Source organism: Anomaloglossus baeobatrachus, chromosome 4 (genome assembly GCF_048569485.1).
Source record: "Anomaloglossus baeobatrachus isolate aAnoBae1 chromosome 4, aAnoBae1.hap1, whole genome shotgun sequence".
In the NCBI taxonomy this organism is placed as follows: domain Eukaryota; kingdom Metazoa; phylum Chordata; class Amphibia; order Anura; family Aromobatidae; genus Anomaloglossus; species Anomaloglossus baeobatrachus.
The window spans coordinates 667,111,107-667,135,112 of NC_134356.1; the positions used below are offsets into that span (position 1 = coordinate 667,111,107).

The window sequence follows — 24,006 nt, forward strand, 5'->3', positions numbered from 1 at the left end:
CTTTCCCCGTCTGCCTCTTTCCCCGTCTGCCTCTTTCCCCGTCTGTCTCTGTCTCTTTACCTGTATCTTTACTTGTCTGTCTCTTTACTTGTTTCTGTCTCTTTTCCTGTCTAGTTACTTGTTTCTGTCTCTTTCCCTGTCTCTTTCCCTGTCTCTTTCCCTGTCTCTTTCCCTGTCTCTTTCCCTGTCTGTCTCTGGCTGTCTCTCTGTCTGTCTCTTTCCCTGTCTGCCTGTGTCTTTCCCTGTCTGTCTCTCTCTCTGTCTCTTTCTGTCTCTATTAGTCTCACCACCGACATTTTATTACTTCACACATAAGCTTCTTATATTAACAATTTGTTTTGTTCCTATAGCAACCACTCACAGCTCCTATTAATAACCTAATAGCTCGCAGCTGCATTGACTTTACTGAAGACAGGATTTTTGGAGAGTAACTATAAAGCACGGGGTTAAATCTTCCCATCCAAACATAGTCTATGACACTCCCTGATTGTCTGTGCAAAACTTTGTGAATGTAAATGCGACGGTGCGGATTCCTTTAGCAGACATACATACACACATACACACATACACTAAGCTTTATATATTAGATATCTTTTCCTGGGACAACACTGCAGATTTTCCCCCCTACAATGTACAGTGTCAGTGTGCAGCTTCTATAACAGTGTAAATTTGGTGTCCTCTAAATAATGCAACACACAGCCAATAATGTCTAAACCACTGAAAAAAGTTAGTACACCCCTAAGTGTGATTAAATTGTGTCCAAGGTGTGAAGCTATTGCGTGGCTTCCATTATTTTCCAGCACAGTCTTAACTCTCTTGGACCTAGAGTTCAGTAGAGTTTCACCGGAGCCACTGGATGATTTTCATCCTCCATGATTACATCATGGAGATGGTGCATGTTAAAGACCTTGCGCTCATCCACTTTTCGTTTGAGCAGACCACACAGATGCGTCATAGGGTTTAGCTCTGGAGACACTTGCCCAGTTCAGCACCTTTATCCTCAGTTTCTTTAATGAGGCAGTAGTCGCCTTCAAGGTGTGTTTGGAGTTATCATGTTAGAATATGAAGGAAGGAGATCATGTTCTGGTTTGGGATGTCACAGTACATGTTGACATTAATGGTTCTCTCAATGAACTGTAGCCCCCACAGCTGGCAGCACTCATGCATCCCCAAACCATAAGACTTCCACCACCATGCTTGATTGTAGGCAGGACACCCTTGACTTTATCCTCCTCACTTGGTTACTGCCACACACGCTTTACACAATCTGAACCAAATAAGTTTATCTTGGTCTCATCAGACCACAGGACATGGTTACAGTACACTCAACTCTTTTTGTCAACCATAACAAAGCCTGTTCCAAGTAGATCCTGTCTTGTTATACCTCTGTATGGTCTTGGCCACTATGCTGCAGCTCAATTTCAGGGTGTTGACAATCTTCTTATAGCCTCAGCCAACTTAATATAGAGCAACATTTCTTTTTTTTCACATCTTCCGAGAATTAATTGCCATGAGGTGCCATATTGAACTTCAAGTGACCAGTATACGAGTGTGTGAGCGATAACCCCAAATGTAACCCACCTGCTCCCCATCTTATAACACTATTGAGTCGCATAACACTGGGAAGGGAAAATGGCTAATTGGGTACAAGTTTGTCATTGTCACTTAGGGGTGTACTCACTTTTCTTGCCAGTGAGTTACACATTAATGGCTGTGTGTTGAGTTATTTAGACTGCACCACATATACACTGTCATGCATGCCGGAAGCTGACTACATTATGTTGTAGCAAAGTTTCAGATCTTCAGTGTGGTCCCATAAAAAGATATAATAAAATATTTACAAAAATTGAAGGGTATACTCACTTTTGTGATATACTGGGTGTCCACTTTATAAATAAGTTCTCGACAAATGGGAATTTACATGGTACGTGCCCATTATTGCCTTTGGGTTTCATAAGCCACAAAAACAAACACTACTACTACTGCTAGATACTATCAATGGACACCAGGGGCGCTATTTTCCATTCTTCTGTGGGGACAAGTAAAAGAATTAAAATATTCTGGTGCAGATACCCAATCTTAATCTTTCCTTCTTGCAGATGCAGCTTGATAGCACCCAATGTGCTGCGCGCGGGCAGCGAAGAGACCATCATTATAGATGGACAGGGGTCTGCATTTGATGCCGAAATCATCATCGAAAACTTTCCACATAGGAAATTCAATTTAGCCAAAAGTAAAGTTTCTGTGAACGGTGATAATATGTACTTTGGAAATGTTAAGTTGACGGTAAGATTCTAATCTCTCAATCACTTACATCTTGCTCCTATGAATGGTAACATTGTATTACTGATAATGTTTAGTTATTTGTGAATTTTTAACCCCTTCACGACCTGGCCGATTTTTCGCTTTCTGTTTTTTTTTTCGACTTTCTTCTTCAGTCAATATGGTCATTTGAGGGCTCATTTTTTGCGGAACGAGCTGTACTTTTAAATGAAACAATAAGATGTACCATATAGTGTACTGGAAAACGGCAAAAAAAATTCCAAATGCAGAAAAACTGCAAAAAAAAGTGCGATAGCACTATTGTTTTTGAGATATTTTATTCACTGTGTTCACTATATGGTAAAACTGATGTCTGGGTGTGATGCCTGAGGTCAGTGCGAGTTCGTAGACACCAAACATGTATAGGTTTACTTTTATATAAAGGGTTAAAAAAAATCGAGAGTTTGTCCAAAAAAAGTGGCGCACGTTTTACACCATATTCTGTGACCCGTAGCGTTTTCATTTTTTGGGATCTATACCTCAGTGATGGTTTATTTTTTGCGTCTCGAGCTGACGTTTCTAACTGTTCCGTTTTTGTGCAGATGCTACGTTTTGATTGCTTGTTATTGCATTTTGCGCAAAAGTTGTGGCGACAAAAAAAACGTAATTTTTTTGCTGCTACGCCGTTTAATGATCAGATTGATTGATTTTATATTTTGATAGATCGGGAGTTTCTGAATGCGGCGATACCAAATGTGTGTATATTATTTATTTTTTTAACCCTCTAATTTTCAATGGGGCGAAAGGGGAGTGATTTGAACTTTAAGTTTTGGGGTTTTTTTTAATTTTTTAAAACTTTTTTTTACTTTTTTTTATTTTACTAGTCCCCCTAAGGGGCTATATGGATCAACAATCCGATCGCTCTGCCCTATCTGCTGATCACAGCTATACAGCTGTACACCGCAGATACGCTCACTTACTGCTTCACTCGGCTCCGGGCCAAGTGAAACCGAAAGTAACTCATGTGTGGTACAGGAGTCATCACATGACCCTGTGCTACCATGACAACCACCGGAAGTCACATGATCACGTCACGTGACTTCCGGTATCGGGCGGTAAGTAAATGTTTACCGTGGATGCCGTTATAATGGCGCTGTGACATATTGAGGGGTTAAACGGCATGAGCAGATAATCATTCTACTCGTGCCTGGCAGGCACACATCTCAGCTGTGAAAATCAGTTGAGATGTGCGGTGATCGCAACATGCTGCCGGCAGCAGACCGCGGGCAGTATAGGCCGCTTTACACGCTACAACATCGCTAATGCGATGTCGTTGGGGTCACGGAATTTGTGACGCACATCCGGCCGCTGTAGCAATCTCGTTGTGTGTGACTCCTATGAGCGATTTTGAATCGTCGGAAAAACGTTCAAAATCGCTCATCGGTGACATCCCCCCTCCTCCCAATTATCGTTTCTGCTGTTTCCACGATGTTGTCAGTCGTTCCTGCGGCAGCCCACATTGGTCCGTGTGACACCGCAGGAATGAGGTACCTCACCTTACCTGCATCCCGCCCGCGATGAGGAAGGAAGGAGGTGGGCGGGATGTTCGTCCCGCTCATCTCCGCCCCTCCGCTTTGATTGGGCAGCTGCTTAGTGACGTCGCTGTGATGCCGAGCGAACCGCCCCCTTAGAAAGGAGGCGGTTCGCCGGTCACAGCAACGTCACAAGGCAGGTAAGTATGTGTGATGGGTCCGTGCGATTTTGTGCGCCACGGGCAGGAATTTGCCCGTGTCGCACAAACGATGGGGGCGGGTACGGACGCTAGCAATATCGGTATCGATATCACAGCGTGTAAAGCGGCCTTAACACTACGACCGCTAGGACATATATTACTGCCCACGGTCGTTTCAGGGTTAAACCAGAATGATTATCTAAGTTTTAGTATGTCTACTGTCATACTGTTTTAGTACTGTTAGTATGTCATACTGTTTTAGTACTGTTAGTATGTCATACTGTTTTAGTACTGTTAGTATGTCATACTGTTTTAGTATGTCTACTGTCTACTGCAGTAATTCCCACATTATCTATGTCCAGCTTCCAGACCTGGTTCTTGCTTCAGTTTCATTCTTGTTCTATTTAGTTACATCTTTACCTAAATTATGTTTAATCTCTTTTTATTGAAAATGCATCAACAAACAAAATTTAAGGCAAGGTCCAGTAGATAAAGACATTAAAGGGAACCAATCAGCAGGATTTTTGTATATAACCTAAAGCAAGTGCTATACTGGTACTATCAGGCTGATTCTATACGTACCTTTAGTTCTCAGCTCGGATGTTTAGGTTTTGAAATCCAAGAAAGTAAAGTTTATAAAATCAGCAGCTTCTTGAGTGACAGCAGCTGAGGAGCAGATAATATCTGGGGGGGGGGGAAATTCATACTTATCCCCGCCCCCTGTTAGAATTATTATAAGTATTATACAATCAATGTAATTTTTCACTTCAAGGACCTGTGGTGAGGTCATACCCATGTGACCAGAAAGGGCGGGGCCTCAGCCAACAAAGCTGATATCAGGAAGGAACAGTTTCCTATTGGTTGAGGCCCCGCCCCTTCTGGTCACATGGGTATGACCTCACCACAGGTCCTGGAAGTGAAAAATTACATCAATTGTATAATACTTATGCTAATTCTAACAGGGGGAGGGGATAACTATGAATACCCCCCACATATTATCTGATCCTCAGCTGCTGTCACTCAAGAAGTTGGTGATTTTATAAACTTTACTTTCTTGGATTTCAAAACCTAAACATCTGAGCTGACCACTACAGGTATGTATAGAATCAGCCTGATAGTGCCAGTATAGCACTGGGTTTAGGTTATAAACAAAAATCCTGATGATTGGTTCCCTTTAAAAGTGAATAGAATCAAATTTGGCAATAACAGATAAATGATGCTTCGGTCTGATTCTCGAGAACAAAGCATAAACATACTGTACTTAACTTGCGTGGAGTTCCCCAAGAACTGTACCAATCAACTCCAACTCCAAATTGAATCTGTCACTTTTCCCGCCTCCAGGTCTGTGAACTCCTCGGTGGGTGGGGCAAACCGCCTGGCTCCGCCCCACCTGGTGTGGACATCAGACCCTGGAGGAGGCAACAAGGGTTTTGTTTGACTGGTGTTGACTATCCAGTGGAGGGGGTGTGTGTGATGTTGTGTTTGTGACTACCTGGCTAGTCCAGGGCGTCACATTCACTCACCCAGGATGGGTACGCTGTGTTCCATCTAAGGTGAATTCAAAGAGGAAACATTGAATCTCACTGGGGAGCCTCCAAAATGTTAGAGACGGGAATCTCTTATTCACTCAGGTAGTACTGAGAATGGTAGGATCGGCACCAACTCTGTATTCTTTAGAGACACTCAAAGAAAAGACACAGAATCAAGGTTATTTGTCAAATAACAATGATAAAGGTCCAGTCACACATAACGAAATCATTAACGAGATTGTTACTACGTGACAGTTTCCGGATCGTTGTTAAATCGTTGGTGAGATATCACACAGTCATTTTGCCAACGATGTTAGTAACGATGCAGCGACCTGTATTACGATCTCGTTGGTGGTTGGGACCCTGTCACACAGCAGCTATGTAACAATTCCGACCTCGAATAGGGGCGTAGTGTTTGACGCTGTAAGCCACGTAGGCGTGCATATGCGTCGCCTTTCCCACACCCCTCCGCTTCGATTGGTGGCCAATACTGCGTTCTGATTAGGCGGCCAGCCTAGAAGGCAACTTTGTATCGCTTCATCCTTTGTCCCTTTTTGAGCCTTGCTTTGAGGATAGAACCTGCGACTTCAGCTTCGATCCGAAAAGCAAGCAAGCAATCAGGAACAAAGTACGAATGAATCCGGGTGTAGTCGCAGGTTCTATCCTCAAAGCAAGGCTCAAAAAGGAACAAAGCATGAAGCGATACCCAATCAGAACACAGAACTGTTCTCAGCGCCAACCAATGGGTGCAGAGGGAGCGCGAAAAATGTGACGCAACTACACGCCTATGTGTAATGTGAAGCCCCACAGGTGTTGTGTCGGTGCATTACCTTCAGTGACTCCACTTGGATGGAGCAGTCTGGTCACAGGTAGGGAACCTTCTTTTAGGATTTTCGGGATGTCACTCTCGGTATTGCGGTCAGGGTGACCGCCACTGCAGCGTAAGGGGTGCCTGGGGCTGATGGTGGGTGCAGTCAGTTGTAGTGGCCTCCCGAGAGTGAGGCAAGCCCCAGGTCCCTGTGTAACTGTGTGGCACCACAAGTCGCAGAATAACTCACATGCACAAGCAGAATGTCTTTCAGGGGTTTTACTCACATTAGGTGGCAGAGTGAGTAACCCGGGCGTAGCTGGGATGAACCAGGCTGGAACCAGGTATCCTTACGGCTGACTGATGAGGGTGACTACCAACTCGCCTTCCTTAGCCCTTTGTGTTTTTGTGGTGACCCCGACTTGAAATCCCTACGGGGGTCACCCAGGGAAGTTGCTGCTGCCTGTTCTCCCCTCGTTTTGTCCCGTTTGCTTGTAGCCTGGACCAGGTCACTCCGGCTGCTTGCCTCCTGTGAACTATGGGCCCTCTCTTTGCTATGTGGCTGAGGACTCTGTGGTGTTGTCTTGGAGGTCTGAAGTGCCCCCTCTGGCAGGTTTGGCAGAAGAAAGGTGAATCTATCTCTGCACTGGGACCTGTTACCCTTGCGGGCCTGGTACCTTCCTGGCAGTCCCTTTACTCTGCCACCCCTTTGCTCTCTTTAGCCTTGGGTGGATTTCGGGTGGCACTACCAGGTGACCAATCTCCCCCGTCGGTAGTCACTGCGCGGACGCTGTTAGACTGCAATAGCTCCAGGGTCTGCTCCTCACGTATGCTCTCCCTGAGCTGCACACTAAAACTGGCTGACACGTGGGTCCTGCACGTCTCCTCTCTCTGAGCTCCATTTCCAGACTCCTCTCTCCTCTCTACTTCCTCTCCCCACTGTGCCTGCCTATGCCACCTAGCAACCAGGCTCTCCACCACACCCCTTGAGTGGATATGGAGGCCACGCCCCCTCCTGGAATCTCTCAGGAGTCCTCCCAAAGGTAGATGTGTGAGACCTGATTACTATGCGCCTGTGTAGTCACACCTCGGTCAGCCTTCTGGATTACCTGTATTTTACTGCCCCCAGCATGGGTGCAGTACTCAGTGGTGCCTGACCAGGTCAGGGGTGCCACAGTCACACTTTAAGTTCTCATCTAGGTCGTTAACGAGATCGTTGGTAGGTGTCAAACATGCAGATCCATCCTGCCCAGCAGGACTCCAACAAGCCAAAAATGTCCCAGGACATTCAGCAACGACCAACGATCTCACAGCAGGGGGTGGATCGTTGGTACATGTCAAACATAACGAGATCGCTGGTGAAGTCGTTTCATCACAGAAACTGTGACATAGCAACGATGTTGTTAGCGATCTCATTATGTGTGAAGTGGCCTTTAGGGAGTATAAGGAAATATGGTTCATTTTGTTAACTTATGAGGAAATATCTGTTTCTTGTTTTTCTGCGTTTTTTCCCGTTTATGAGACTTTAGGGTGCTTTACACGCTGCGACATCACTAACGATATATCGTCAGGGTCACGTCATTGATGAAGCACATCCGGCGCCGTTATCGACATCGCAGCGTGTGACACCAAGGAGCGACGATTAACGATCGCAAAAACGTGAAAAATCTTTGCTTGTTGACATGTCGCTTCTTTTCCAAATATCGTTGCTGCTGCAGGTACGATGTTGTTCGTCGTTCCTGCGGCATCACACATCGCTGTGTGTGATACCGCAGAAACGACAAACATCTCATTACCTGCGTCCACCGGCAATGAGGAAGGAAGGAGGTGGGCGGGATATTCCGCCCGCTCATCTCTGCCCCTCCTCTGCTATTGGACGGCTGGCGTGTGACGTCGCTGTGATGCCGCACGAACCACCCCCTTAGAAAGGAGGCGGATCGCCGGCCAGAGCGACGTTGCAGGGAAGGTAAGTCCATGTGACGGGTGTAAGCAATATTGTGCGCCACGGGCAGCGATTTGCCCGTAACGCACAACCGACGGGGGAGGGTACGCTCGCTAGTGATATCGTTACCGATATCGCAGCGTGTAAAGTACCCTTTTAACTTTGCCTAGGATTCCATCTACTCTGCCAAGGAGAACATAAGTCAGAACTGTATATGAGAATGCAACATGATAAGTTTTGAGCAAACTAAAGATAGGAGAGAGAAGGCGCAATAGGGTATTACCCGATTTACTGGGTAAGAGGTATAAGGAAATGGTGCACTCACCTGGTCGGGTTGTGCCAGTCACAACCCCTTTAATGGCATAGGCGAGTGCTAAGGTGGTCCAGCAGCAGCCCTGTTGTACAAGCAAGACATCAAATCCGGGACTGGAGAAAAACAGGTTTAACACCGCGCTTGAAGACCACGGACATCAGTGTTGAACACACAATTCTTTTATTTTACTTCATTCCTACGCGTTTCGGAGACCACAACTGCCTCCTTCTTCAGGGAAAAGAATTTTACAGAGACCAAGGAGGAGCCCTTAAAAAGGATATACAGAAAAAAAGAGGAAGAAAAAAAAAAAAAAGGAGGAGAAAGGAAGAGGGATCCCCCTGGCTATGACGTCAGTTCACCGTGTGCTGCAGAGCAATGACTCATTGCCACGTGGAGTAAAGCCGCATTACATGGCCTTTACAAAAATTTAAATAAAATAAAATATACATTGATACATTTAGCTCAAACAGAAAATTCATAATCAAAAAACATAGCAATGAAAAATACAGACAAAATGAATTTACAGTGAAAACATGAAAAAAAGGGGGGGGGGGGAATATATATACAACTATTAATGATCTTTGACACGAACCCGGGGTAGAGAGGCCATGAAAATGACCGGCCATCTCACTGACATTGTGCTAACAGAGAGGTTGGGTGATGCCTCATGATTAGCTACAAAAACCATTAACCATTAAACCTGCACTAGGTAAAATCGGCAAATAGAACAGGGCATATATTATATTTACAAGTAGGACCGATAATGACATCATTTTTATTAGAACTCAACCTTTTTAATTAATGAGTGAGGTGCACTTGAATAGAATAGACTAATTACAAGGATCCGTTATGATAAACCAGGAGGAACAACAGAGGAACGGTGTGGTGCGCATGTATAAGAATGGAAGCAGATTCTCTTAATGAGAAGGGGTGAAAGGAGTTCAGATCGTGGGAAAAAATAGCAAAGCGCAGGCGCGCTTCACATAGAAAGCAGCAAGTTCCTCACATCTCAAGGTTAAGAAAGTTCAGAAGCGTGGGAACTAACTATAGTGCGCGTGCGTGCAACCAGTGACAGTTTAGGATTTTAACTCAGAAAAACCATGTAGTCAAGCCGTGGAGAAGGAAAGACAAATCACGAATGAAATGCTCAGAGAAGTGTGAAACGGGATCAAGCCCGACAGTGCTAGGAAGAATAAAAGATAGTTCATTTTGATCTGACAAAACATCCAAAAATCACTCATAAATTGGTTTGCCGAAAAAACTAGTCTTTAACATTAAAAAGCAAGGGAAGGGAAAGAGTGACATAAAAACAATAATGCATTATTTGAAACACGTAGTAATTTGAGCAGAAATGGATTAATAAAAAATGGATAAAAATCAGGACATATGTGCGATGCGCACGGGGATTGATGACAAAACATATGTTGACAGTGTATCATTAGTAACATGAAAAAAGGGGGGTGGGAGTGGAGGGGGGGGGATTAAAAATATCTGAACTGGTGATTAAAACAACATTTAAGACATGAATATATTAAATATTTGAATGAATATAAAAACAGTCCATCAGAGGAAAATAATATAAAAATGATATAAAAATATATGAATATATATATAAAAATGTAAATATATATATATATAAAAATGTGTAAATATATATATAAAAAAAAAAAAAAAAAAAAAAAAAAAAGAAAATCATATATATACATATATATATAAAATATATAAGGCGAATAAAACATAAAAGGCAATCATTATGATTAAAAAACACAAAAACATATTCCCATGAATTAATAAAATAAATCAGTAATCTCATTGAGGCCAAAGGGTTTAAGAGTATTCAATCTGTGTATCCAGTAGGTTTCCTTTCTGCTGAGTGTTTCTGCCCTATTGTTGGCATTAGGGGGAACCTGCTCAATGGGTGTGATTTTAAAATCTGGATTTTTATTGTGTGCAATAGTGCAGTGTTTAGACAACCCATGTTTTAGGAAGCCAATCTTGATATTATGGCGGTGGGAATTGACTCTATTATGGAGTTCCTGACTGGTCCGACCCACATACTGCTTCCCACATTTGCAGTCCACCAGATACACCACATAATCGGACTGACATGTCAGATGATCTCTTATTGGGAAATTCTCAGAGACACCAGGAGTACTAAAAGTGGTCCTCCCGTGACATATGTTTTTGCAACACAAACATTTTTTTGACCCACATCTAAAAGCTCCCCCTATGGTAGGAGTATTCTTATTTTGGTTAGGAGTTACTATTCTGAGCCTACTAGGAGCTACTATAGTCTTGATAGTTGGTGCCCGTTTGAAAGTAACACCAGGAGCTGAGGGCAAAGTGGAGCTAAGAATGGGATCTTTTTGCAGGATCGACCAATGCTTAGATAGAGTGTCCCTTATGATCAGATTATCCCTGCTGAAGGTAGTGATAAAATTGAGTGCAAATCCATCTAACATTTTACCCTTTGTTAGATCCAAGGGGACCTTTCTCCCTTTAATGAGATCAGACTGTTTGAGTTTAGCAGTCTCCTGGTAGGCTCTCCGGACCAAAGAACCAGGGTATCCTTTCTCTGAGAAACGTCCCCTCAATACATCTACTTGATCTCTAAAATCAGTGTCACGCGAACAATTTCTCCTAATCCTCTTGTATTGATTGAGGGGAATATTTCGTAACCATTTGGCATAATGCTCACTTCCAAAGTGTATATAGGCATTAGCATCTACTTTCTTAAAGAAGGTCTTAGTGAGAATTTTTTCATTGTCATGAAAAATCGTTAGGTCCAAAAAGTTGATCTCTTTATCGCATATGGTAGCTGTAAAATCCAAACCCCAATCATTGCTATTTAGTTCATCAAGAAAGGTTCTGATATCTGAGTGGTCACTATCCCAGATTATGAAGAGGTCATCAATGAACCTTTTATACAGGATAAGGCTACTCTCATGTGAGCCATTGTCAATAAATAATAATTCAAATAGCCCCATAAACAAATTAGCATAAGAGCAAGCAGCTTTAGATCCCATAGCTGTACCGACATGCTGATGATACAATTTACCCAAGAAAGTAAAAAAATTATTGTGAAGGATGAAGTGCATACTTTCACAAAGAAAGTTTTTTTGTAGAAGAGGAAATCTGTTATCATCCTCCAGAAAAAAAGAGAACGCTAACAGGCCCAAATGGTGGCGAATATTTGAATATAATGATGCTATATCAATTGAAACAAAGATATAGGATTTGTTCCATGCGATTCCATTTAGAAATTCTACCAGATGGGCTGAGTCCCTGAGGTGACTTTTAAGATTCCTGACATGTGGCTGCATTAATAGATCCACATAGTGGGCTAAATGGGCATAGTGGGCTAAATTCGCTGTGAGGGAGTTTATGCCAGAAATAATAGGCCTCCCAGGTGGATTAAGTAAATTCTTATGGACTTTTGGGAGATGATAAAAAAAGGATAATGGCGAATTATTCACCTGAAGAAACCTCTTTTCTGCTGGACTCAGTATATTAGCATCCACTGCACCTTGGATTAGAACTTTATAAGATACAACAGCTTGATCATATTTCTCTTTGCTGACAATTTCATAATATAAAGGGTCCGATAGGATTCTGAGGGCTTCTTTAATGTAATCTGTCCTATTCTGGATAACTATTCCTCCACCCTTATCAGCTGCTCGGATTACTATATCGCTATTATTTTTAAGACTATTTAGGGCTTTCTTTTCTATATGTGACAGGTTATGCTTAAAAAGTTTTTTCCGAGTAACTGCTACTTTTAGATCCGCCAATACTAGGTCGCAAAAGGTTTTTATAAAATGACCTTGGCTGGCTATAGGATAAAACTTCGATTTAGCCTTAACCGCAGTATGATAATAAGAAGTTGTTTCTGGGAGATTACCAAAATTAGTGTCATTTTTTAATAAAAAATGCCTTTTCAGGGTTAATTTTCTGATATACTTTTGAACATCCAGGAAGAGATCAAAGTCCTTTGACCTATACGATGGGCAAAAAGACAAGCCCTTATTCAGAACTTGGATTTCACCCTTGCTTAAGACATGGTCAGAGAGATTAAAAATGTTATTAGTGATAATGGTCTCTTTCGATTCAGTACCATCACAGATCACATTGTTTGCACTGTTGGATCTGCTTAAACATTCTTTTTTTTCTTTTTTGTTTGCATTTGGAGCCTGCTCTGACTCCTCTACGCTGTTTTTTCTTTTTTTGGTTGATGATCGTGGGACTAAAAAATCAGTTATTAAATTAGTTTTTTGGATTTTCGCCGATGGTAAAAAAGGTACTGACGGCTGGGACATGTTAGTATTGTCAATAATGATTTTTTCAGGTTCTATGGGTGCAATCTCAGGGACTAGTAGTCTTGGTGAACCAAATGAAGGGGTACAGTCATCATGCACGGATATATTTAATAAATGATAAGTTTTAACAGACTGAAATGGATTATAGAGATAAGATGGCTGGAAATAACAAAATGGTGACTTCTTTAACAACGTACATCCAAAACCCGCCTCTGACACAAGAAGCTGTCTGCATATTTCCCAGGAGCAAAATTGGGGTTAGGCTAGGTTCACATTTCCGTCAATTTGTATCAGTCACAATCCACGGCTGTGGTAAACAACGGAATCCGTTTGGCGGATTCCGTTGTTCCCATAGACTTGTATGAGCGGCGGATTGTGACTGATGACGCTGAATTGCATCCTCCGCCCGACTGATCAGTCGTGGAACGACTGACCGCCGGGTGGAAGGAACGCAGCTTGTAACATTTTTTGAGCAGCGCAATGCTGCGCATGCGCTCTGGCTCCCTGCACACGTAACCAAGCTAAATATCGGGTAACCAAGCTAAGCCCTTTGGCTCCGCCCCTCCTGCACTCGGCATGTACACACACACACACACACACACACACACACACTCACACTCACATGTCCCCAGCCATGCAGTCCCCGGCACTGACGTCCTCAGCGCCACATGGCCCCGCTCGGCTCCACCCACCCCGCACTCCGCCGTCTGCACACATTACCCCGCTCGGCTCTACCCATCCCGCACCCCGCCTTCTGCACACATTCTCGGCGGCCGACTGCTGTAAGCGATCAGCTGATCGCTCTCATTAGCCAGCCGCCAGGAGATCAAATGTTCGCTCTGAAAAGCCGGCCGGCTATTGTGAACGATCAGCTGATCCTTCTCTCTTTTAAATCGGTGTCCGACAATGAATTCTATTCTTGTCATCTGTTGTACAACGCATCAGTCACAAGCGTCAAGCAACGCATGTGACTGATGGCAAACAACGGAAATGTGAACCTAGCCTTAGAGAAAGTAGAGGAAATGGGGCTACACCCTTTAGGCTAGGTTCACATTTCCGTTAAATTGCATCAGTCACAATCCGCGGCTCTGGTAAACAACGGAATCCATTTAGCGGATTCCGTTGTGTCTCATAGACTTGTATTTGTGGCGGATTGCGACTGATTACCTTGCGTTGCATTCGCTGCGCCATGGTCAGTCGCTTTTGGACTGACCACTGGGCGGAAACAACGCAGAATGTAACGTTTTTTCGGGCCGTCAAAATTAACGCACCGCGCAGGAATCCGTCGCAATCCGTCATGCTTGTAATGTTTGTCTATGGTGCTGGATTCCGTCATGCTCTACTGAGCATGCCCAGCATGTTTGGCACACCCACTGGGCTGTCCCAAACACAAACAGATCATGACTGATCTGTCAAAAAACGGACGCACAGCGGATGTAACGGACGCGACGGATCAGTTTTTTCACAGAATTCCTGTGAACGGAATCCTGTGAAAAACACATCCGTTGCGTCAGTTGACATCTAAAAATCGACTGATCCGTCGCTGACGGACCTGACGGATTTAAAACAACGGAAATGTGAACCTAGCCTTAGAAAGAGATCCATGTCTGGTTTCAAGAGATCCCAGGTTCACATCTTTACTTAAATTATGATACTATTTCATCTTCTCACTCTTCTCATCTTCATCTTCTCAAGTTTGGGCACACTGCATGGTTAGTACCTATTAGCACCCCGTTTGGCAAGAATCACAGCTTATAAACATGCACCGCCCCGCACTCGGCTGCAGCCAAGCTGCTCAGATCCAGGCTTGTGTGTTGGTGGCTCGAGCGCCTCCGGACCGGGGGTCACGTCGCTCTGCAAGGGGGCTGGCGTGTTGAATGGGGGTTTTAGATTAGAGTTTGTGATGCCACCCACGGGTTGTGGTGAATGTAGGCACCACCGCTGCTGGTTACGGGGCGCCCCTGTGGAGATGTTGGGGCAGCTTGTGATGTTAACCCCTCCGTGGGCAGGGGATGGTGGCCCCGGGACCCGATTGGTATGGTGCAGTGTCGGTGCGTGGCCCGCAGGCACAGTGGTACTCACTCTAACAAACACACGGGAGTCTCTGGTAAACCAAACAGAGGATGGTCGGTGCCCGCAGCCGGTTGCTTCGGTCCCCAAACAGGTTGATGGTGCCCGTCTTTCTCCTGCACCTTTTTGTAGAAATGGACAGCCGCGCCTTTAGCGACGGGAGTCCCGCTCCCCGGCGTGTACGTCGGGAGAGCCTGTTTGCCCACAGGCGCTGGCCCGTTGGATCTCTTGGCCCTTGACGGTGGCCGTTATCCAGAATCGGTGGGCTGTTGCCTTCTTTCGGGACTTTGGGTGGGAAAGGACCTAAAGTCCAGACCTCAATCAGTTAATTAACGGGGTCCGGTAGATTCGGGACCACGTTTCACGGTCTGGGTACCCCCACTTGTGCTCCGGTTTCCAGCCGGTTCCCCGGTTCAGTACCGGCGGGCCACTACCCTGTCCCGGCTACCTACGGTTCCACCAGGCTGTCTTCCCGGCTCCTGCAGATGGCCACCATCGTCTGCCTCCTGGCCAAAGTGTCCGGGCTCCTACCCAGGACACTGGTGTTAGACAGTAGCAGACCTGGGACCAGGTCTGCTCTTGAACTTGACTCCTTCACTCCCCAACTACCTGGCACCGCCCCCCTAGTGTGGACATCAAACCCAGAGGGAGGTAACCAAGGTTTAATAGGTTGGCTGCTGTCACCTTATTTGGGTGTAGTGCAAGTGACTCGCCCACCCCAGGGCTATGGGACACTATGGTGCCGGGCCGGACTAGTCCGGAGGTAGTCAGTGGTGGCTGGGCCCGGCTCCGTGGCCCTGGTGGGTGTCAGTAGAATATGTGGCTTGATGAATAAAGTTTGTGTTCGTGACGCCACCTGTGGTCTGCGGCTATTAAGCCGCCGCTGCTGTGTGAGGCCTCCGGGGTGATGATATAGCAGCAATGGTGGTACTGCTCCCCACAGGTGGAGCGGAGCCCCGGGGACACTGTTAGTGCTCGTGAAAGTCTATGGTGTTGTGTGGCTAACACGGTGCAGGGCCGACAGGCAATGAAAGAACCAGGCACAACCAACAGTCTCTTTACCTTTTCCTCTTTTACTTTGGGAACAGTCCAGTCCTGGGAGACCGTTACAGGTGGTGATGGGGATCCGGTCGGCCTGGAAGTACTTGGGGGAATCTTTCTGGCCAGCTGAGTATGAGGCCTACTCCTGTGCTTTTCTTTGTTATGATAGGACCCTGCTTCTCTGAATCCAGCAATGGCCCTCTTTGCTGCTGGGACCGATGGTACGTCCCTTTCCCTCTGTAGCAGGCTGCGCAGGCCCTCTCTGGTGCCTCTCTGCTGGAGTCCACACCGAGCCCTGATGCTGCAGCTGTACCTTCGGGCTGTTTATGGGCCAGGTGCTTGCAGCTCTCCTGCCCTTCGGATTCGGCTACCAGGGAGTATTTTAAGCCCTGGTGGCCACAGACTCTGATGTCCGAGTCTCTCCGCTGCCTCTCTGCTACTCCTGCTTCCCTGGGCCAAGCTGCTCTAGCTCTAGGACCCAGATCCACAGGACAGCACTACTCTGCGTCTGTTCACTATCACTTCTCTCTACAGACTGTCTGCTACTTCCTCCCTCAGGTCAGACTTAAGGAATCCTCCCTGGAATTCCAGGTTCAGAGCTCCCCCTGCTGGCCGGAGGGAGAACTGCGGTGGATGTTAAACTTGCTGGCCAATGGACCTCCCCATTACCTCCAGGCACAGCATTAACCCTTTGGAAGGGCAATGCTGTTGTGGTGACCAGGTCCTGGGGCGCCACACTCCCCCTTAGTTAAATTCAGTACTCCCGGACTGTAGAAAACAAAACAAGACATACATGTTACAACCTTAAACAACTATAAGAGTCCAGTGTGGCTCCCTGCCGGGTGTCCGTTACACTGCTCCATGGGGGACCCGCCGCGATAAAACCCCCAACGTAGGCTCTGGGCGTGCGTCAGAGCATTGATGACCCCACTCTATGCACGCCGGATGGGTTTTTCTTCAGGGGTGCTGGGCACACTGGTGTTAACTATGTACAGCTAGGTGTTGGCCACCCATAGTCCAGTGGCCCAATTGTCTATTTTCTCAATCAAAAAAGAAAAACATTTTGTACACAACATTACAGACATTTCACATAACTATTTACATTCTAATAAGTACTCTTTCTTTTTACTCTCTATACCTTGGAGGGGGCTGTCCCCGAGTGCTGCGTTGAGACCTGCGTAGCTCTGGTGTTTGTCCCTGACTACTTGGTGTGTCTTCTACCTCAGCACTACAGGTAGGCCCAACCCCGATAGGTAAGCGTGATGATTGCCTATGTGGTCTAAGAGTCGCCAAGGGTATGACAGGTTCACCACTGACAGGGGGTTGATTCTCCTGTTCCACTGCTGGCGTGTCATCTCGTGTTGGAGCGGACGGTTCTTTAGGTGGATCTGGAACCTCTTCTGTTTCTGGCTCGACCAACTGCGGGAACGTCAACACTGGTACCACTATGGCATTGTTTATTCGGGTCCAAGTTTTGGGGAATTTTCCAAGGATTGTTTGGATCATCTCTTCCTCTTTTTCTGGACTTTGGGGACTTTCTTGTACTTCTTCTACTTCTTTTTGGATTCTGCACCGTTCGGGGCATGCTTTCAGGCGGTCTCGAGAAACTGCTTGATAGGTCTTGCCTTCATCTCTGCTTATGAGGCATACCTTACTATTGTCAAAGTTGGAGGGGATAATGGTGTAGGGTTCATTCTCCCACTGATCATCTAATTTATGCGCCCTCCACTTTTTCTTGAGGACCTGTTCTCCAGGTGCTAAGGGAGTTGCTGGAGCTGTTTGATTGTAATGCTGCTCTTGTCTCGTTCTTGCTTGAGACAGGCTCCTTTCTACGCATTCCTGGACTTTGCGGTACTGCTGTTGTCGCTCTGTATCCCAATCTTCTATCTCCTGAACCGCTTCAGGTGACACAGTCCCCATCTCAAAGTCTACAGGTAACTTGCCAGGTCTTGCTCGCATCAGGTAAGCAGGGCTGCAGTTGGTCGAATTTACTGGGATATGGTTGTACAGGTCTACCAGATCTGGTAACTTCAATGGCCATTGGTTTCTTTCTTCCAGAGGTAGAGTCTTGAGCATATCAATAACCACATGGTTCATATTCTCGCATAATCCATTGGTTTGGGGGTGATACGGTGTGGTTCTGATTTTCTTACAACCGTACATGTTACAGAACTCTTGGAACACTTCTGCCTCGAATGCAGGACCTTGATCAGTCAGTACCCTTTCAGGGTAACTGTGAGGTCGACAAAAGTATGCCTGAAATGCTCTAGCGGCTGTTCTGGCTGTCTGGTCCTTCACGGGCACTACTACCAGGAAACGAGAGTAATGGTCCACAATGGTGAGGGCGTACACATAGCCTGACCGGCTTGGTGTTAACTTCACGTGGTCCAGGGCCACCAACTCCAGGGGCTGCTTCGTGACAATTGGCTGTAGGGGAGACCTCTGGCTGGCATCATCTTTCCGCCTCAGATTACACGGACCACAGTCTCGGCACCACTTCTCGACTGTCTTTCTCATGTGCACCCAGTAGAACCGATCACGGAGTAGGGTCTCCAACTTCTTCCACCCGAAGTGTCCTGCGTTATCATGATAAGCTGCTAGGACCATTGGAGCATCCCTCTGTGGGACCACTATCTGCCAGACGAGTTCATTCGTTCGCCAGTTGACATATCTCTTGCAGAGCTTGCCTTGGTATGTGAACAGTCGTCCCCTCTCCTTCCACAGCTGCTGGGCTTCTTCTGGAGCATCTGGGCCAAGATGGGTCTCAGCTTGTGCTAGCTTTTCTTTGACCAATCGCAAGGCCGGGTCACCGTTCTGTGTCTCTTCCCAATTATGGTGGAGTAATGGGTTGACCGAGACCTCGTGCTGGCTCGAGCGCTTCACTCCTACAGCATGCTCACACTGGGAAACGCCTCGGTGATGGAAAGCCGGTAACTCTATCTCTTCGAGTTCATCCAGGTCTTCTCCAGGCTCGGGTAAGTGAGGCATTCTGGACAGCGCATCAGCATTGTTATTCTTCTTGCCAGCCCGGTACTTGATGGTAAAGTCAAAGTTAGACAGCCGGGCCATCCATCGCTGTTCCAACGCACCTAACTTGGCTGTTGCCAGATGTGTCAACGGATTGTTGTCCGTGAAGATGGTGAACTTGGCCCATGCCAGATAGTGCTTGAAGCGTTCAGTCACTGCCCAAACAATAGCGAGGAACTCCAGCTTGAAGGAACTGTAGTTTTCTGGATTCCTTTCTGTGGGCCGAAGCTTCCTACTGGCGTAAGCTATCACCTTCTCTCTGCCTCCCTGCACCTGGGACAGAACTGCTCCCAGTCCCACGTTGCTGGCGTCTGTATACAGTACAAACGGCTGGCTGTAGTCAGGGTAGCCCAGAATTTCTTCTCCCGTGAGAGCCCCCTTCAGCCGGACAAAGGATGTTTCTACTTGGCTGCTCCATTCAAATGGAGGGCTCTGCTTCTTAGCCTGCTTTGGCTGGCCCACCAGGAGATCTTGAAGGGGCGCTGCTATCTTTGTGAAACCATCAATGAACCTTCGGTAGTAGCCCACCAGCCCAAGGAACTGCCGCACCTCCTTTACCGTGGTGGGTCTTGGCCAGTCCTTGATTACGGTGACTTTCTCCGGATCAGGTGCCACACCTTCTGCGCTGACCACATGACCCAGGTACTGTACCTTTGGCTTCAAGAGGTGACATTTGGACGGCTTTATCTTCAGGCCATATTTCGACAAGGACTCAAACACGTCTGCTAAGTGCCTCAGGTGGTCTTCATAAGTCTTGGAGTAGACTATGACGTCATCCAGGTACAACAGCACGGTTTCAAAGTTGTGGTGGCCCAAGCAGCACTCCATCAACCTTTGGAATGTCCCTGGGGCGTTGCAGAGCCCGAATGGCATACAGTTGAACTCGCAGAGGCCCATTGGTGTCGTGAATGCAGTCTTCTCCTTGTCCGCCTCTGCCACGGGAACCTGCCAATACCCACTGGTAAGATCCAAGGTGGAGAAATAGTTAGCTGACTTTAAGGCTGTTAGTGACTCCTCTATTCTGGGTAGTGGATAAGCATCTTTATGTGTAATGCGGTTAATTTGCCTGTAATCTACGCACATTCTCATTGTACCAACTTTTTTCTTTACGAGCACTAGTGGAGCTGCCCAGGGGCTACAACTATCTCTGATAACCCCAGCCTCCTTCATTTCCCGTAACATCTCTTTGGCACGCTGATACTGTGCGGGGGGTACAGGGCGGTATCTCTCTTTAATGGGATGATGATCACCCGTGGGGATTTGATGTTTAACCCCTTTCACCTGCCCAAAATCTAGGGGGTGTTTGCTGAAGACCCGCTCGTACTCCTGTACCACCCGGTAAACCCCATGCTTTTGGTGTGAGGGGGTGGAGTCGGTGCCCACATGTAATTTTTGGCACCAGTTTTCCAGCTGCCCCTTGGAGCCATTGTCTTCCGCCTGGTCGGACGGGATCGAGGGTTCCACTGCTTTGATGGTATTGTTGCTGACAGTGTACAGTTTTGCTACAGTGGCGTACCGGGGCAATTTGGCTTCCTCCTCCCCACAATTCAGGACACGGATGGGCACTCTCCCCTTGCGAACGTCTGCTACCCCTCTGGCTATCAGGACTCCAGGCCTACTGTCTGAATACACCGGTTCTACCAAGGCATGGTAATCCTGACCCTTGAGGCCTATTGCTGCCCGACACCATATCAACATTTCACTTCTTGGGGGTATTGCAATGGGGAGGGGGTCACTTACCCTCACACTGCCAATTTCTCCTCCGGCCAGCTCTACCTGCTGCCTCCTCATCAGGGCTCTGATCTCCCTCTGTAGGGCACGCTGCTGCCCGGAGTTGGCAGTTTCAGACGCCTGTTGCAACAAAATTATCACTTCGGCAATACAATTTTCTATCACATTTGTACCAATGGTTAGCAGTGGGTCAGATTCTTTGCGATCAATATCTACAATTATCATCCCCTGACATGGCAATTCTACCCGCCCCACTTTAATGGTTACTGCTTTATACCCAATTTGAGGTAAGGGCTGACCATTACTGGCCACAATTGTTAAATCATCATCTGGGCCATGGTCAATGTCTGAATCAGCCCAATATCTTTTGTACAGTTTATAAGGGATGGTTGTTACCGTATCCAGAAGGGCATTCAAAGGGATCCCATCCAGCACAATAGGAAGGACCGGTCGTCCTCCCACATACTTGCTGCGGCTGGGGGTTGAGCCGGGCTTCCTTACACCTGGGGGTTGGCTCCTGGCCCCAGGCTCGGCCCATTTAAAGGACAGTGTCGTGCAATGTGGCCCGCCTGTCTGCAGCGGCGGCAGATCGGTTGTCCCGTTGAATCATACCGGTCTGTGTCTTTTCCTCGGGTCGGCGGAATCCTCCTCTGTCGCATCCATGGGACGTCATCTGGGCTGGAGGCCAACTCGATTCTTGCAGGCGAGGGGGTCACTTGTAGAGACTGCACGGTCTTGGCAAGGGCAGCTACAGTCTTGGTCAGCTCCTGGACCTGCTGTCTGAGCTCTGCAGTGGGATCCTTATCCAGGGACTGCGCCTCAGCCCCTGCAGCGGCTCGTGTTGCAGGCACCACCCCAGGGTACGTGATAGCAAGAGGCCGGAGGGGTACTGGGTCATTCGGTCTAGATTCTCTCAGTACCTGGATGGCCTGGTCCTTAAACTTTGCAAAGTCCAAAGCAGGGTTCTGCAGGACCATGATACGCAGCTGGGTCCTGTGGGCATCTGACAGGAGCCCCTCTATGAACTGCTCAGTTAGGAGTTTGTCTTCTTCACGTATACTCTCTGGGTCCACCTGTTTAACTGCTTTCAGGGCCTCCTGCAAGTTTAAGGCATAGTCCCGTATGCTGTCTGCGGCCCGTTGTTTGCACCCAAAGAATCTCATCTTTATTTCTGCTGCGGTGCGGGTGTCAAAAGTACTCTTTAGCTTGGCCAGTATCTGGGTTGCTGTCCCTTTATCTGTATCAGGCCAGGACTTCACTTCACGCTGGGCCGCGCCGGCTAGCTGCCCCATTAATATGCCCACCTTCTGACTCTCAGTCAGCGGATACACCCGGAACAAGCTGTGCAGACTTTCTCTGAAGTCGCTCAAGGTATGGGACTCCCAGGAGTACTGCGGCAGCCATTCCGCTCCCGGGATGTACGGCATTGTGATCGGCATTACTGGCGCTACAGCGGGGGCTGGGGCGACGGCGACTGGGATTGCTTCGGCTGGTGCTGCGGCGTTTCGGGCTATGGCAGCCACCTGCCCTTCCTCCGAGTCGGACATCTTCCTCCCCCTTAGTGAACCTTACCAGGCTCCGTTCACTTTTCAAATTCACTTCTGGGTCGAGCGGGGTTAACAGCGCTCTGCTCTGATGGCGCGCTCCCTCCGCGCTCTTTGTCTGGCACGCCCCCTTCTTCCTGCGCTCGGCGAGGCTAATGGCGGCGGCAGTTTGCAAACAATAACACAGTCTTTTAAGCACAGTTTCTGCAGGCGCACAGTACCCGGTGGGACCGGGCACGAAATCCTGTTCGTGACGCCAAAGTTGACTCGCCCACCCCAGGGCTATGGGACACCCGGTGCCGGGCCGGACTAGTCCGGAGGTAGTCAGTGGTGGCTGGGCCCGGCTCCGTGGCCCTGGTGGGTGTCAGTAGAATATGTGGCTTGATGAATAAAGTTTGTGTTCGTGACGCCACCTGTGGTCTGCGGCTATTAAGCCGCCGCTGCTGTGTGAGGCCTCCGGGGTGATGATATAGCAGCAATGGTGGTACTGCTCCCCACAGGTGGAGCGGAGCCCCGGGGACACTGTTAGTGCTCGTGAAAGTCTATGGTGTTGTGTGGCTAACACGGTGCAGGGCCGACAGGCAATGAAAGAACCAGGCACAAACAACAGTCTCTTTACCTTTTCCTCTTTTACTTTGGGAACAGTCCAGTCCTGGGAGACCGTTACAGGTGGTGATGGGGATCCGGTCGGCCTGGAAGTACTTGGGGGAATCTTTCTGGCCAGCTGAGTATGAGGCTTACTCCTGTGCTTTTCTTTGTTATGATAGGACCCTGCTTCTCTGAATCCAGCAATGGCCCTCTTTGCTGCTGGGACCGATGGTACGTCCCTTTCCCTCTGTAGCAGGCTGCGCAGGCCCTCTCTAGTGCTTCTCTGCTGGAGTCCACACCGAGCCCTGATGCTGCAGCTGTACCTTCGGGCTGTTTATGGGCCAGGTGCTTGCAGCTCTCCTGCCCTTCGGATTCGGCTACCAGGGAGTATTTTAAGCCCTGGTGGCCACAGACTCTGATGTCCGAGTCTCTCCGCTGCCTCTCTGCTACTCCTGCTTCCCTGGGCCAAGCTGCTCTAGCTCTAGGCCCCAGATCCACAGGACAGCACTACTCTGCGTCTGTTCACTATCACTTCTCTCTACAGACTGTCTGCTACTTCCTCCCTCAGGTCAGACTTAAGGAATCCTCCCTGGAATTCCAGGTTCAGAGCTCCCCCTGCTGGCCGGAGGGAGAACTGCGGTGGATGTTAAACTTGCTGGCCAATGGACCTCCCCATTACCTCCAGGCACAGCATTAACCCTTTGGAAGGGCAATGCTGTTGTGGCGACCAGGTCCTGGGGCGCCACACAAGGGTCTAACTGTGACTACCTGGCTAGTCCAGGGTGTCACACTCCCCCTTGGTTGAATGCAGACCGTCCGTGGGCTGCCCGACCACCACTGGTTTATTTTTGTAAGGCCCGTTTCACACTTCAGTGAAAAACAGTGACGTTCTTCACTGACGTGTAAAACACGCCCATGTCCCTCCGTGTGCCGTGATTCACGGCACACGTGGGTTGTCTAAGTGCAATCCGGGCTCCATTCTCCGTGGCCCGTGATTGCACTTAGAAATCAACTCACCTGTGCCCGCTCCTGCTGTCCTTGGTGCTGATTGCTCCCGTGGTACAGCATCCGGCCGACGCAGACCCCCGCAGCAGCTGCTTCCG

At 47.7% G+C, this 24,006-nt stretch overlaps 1 protein-coding gene across 1 annotated transcript in view; it reads left to right on the plus strand.

Moving 5' to 3' along the window:
- LOC142302077 (complement C3-like) overlaps nucleotides 1-24,006 on the plus strand; it is a 339,126-nt gene that overhangs the window by 3,698 nt on the left and 311,422 nt on the right. The window contains exon 2 of the mRNA XM_075343156.1: nucleotides 2,100-2,286. Within this exon, the coding sequence (XP_075199271.1) occupies nucleotides 2,100-2,286 (187 nt within the window). The remainder of the gene's footprint in view (nucleotides 1-2,099; nucleotides 2,287-24,006) is intronic.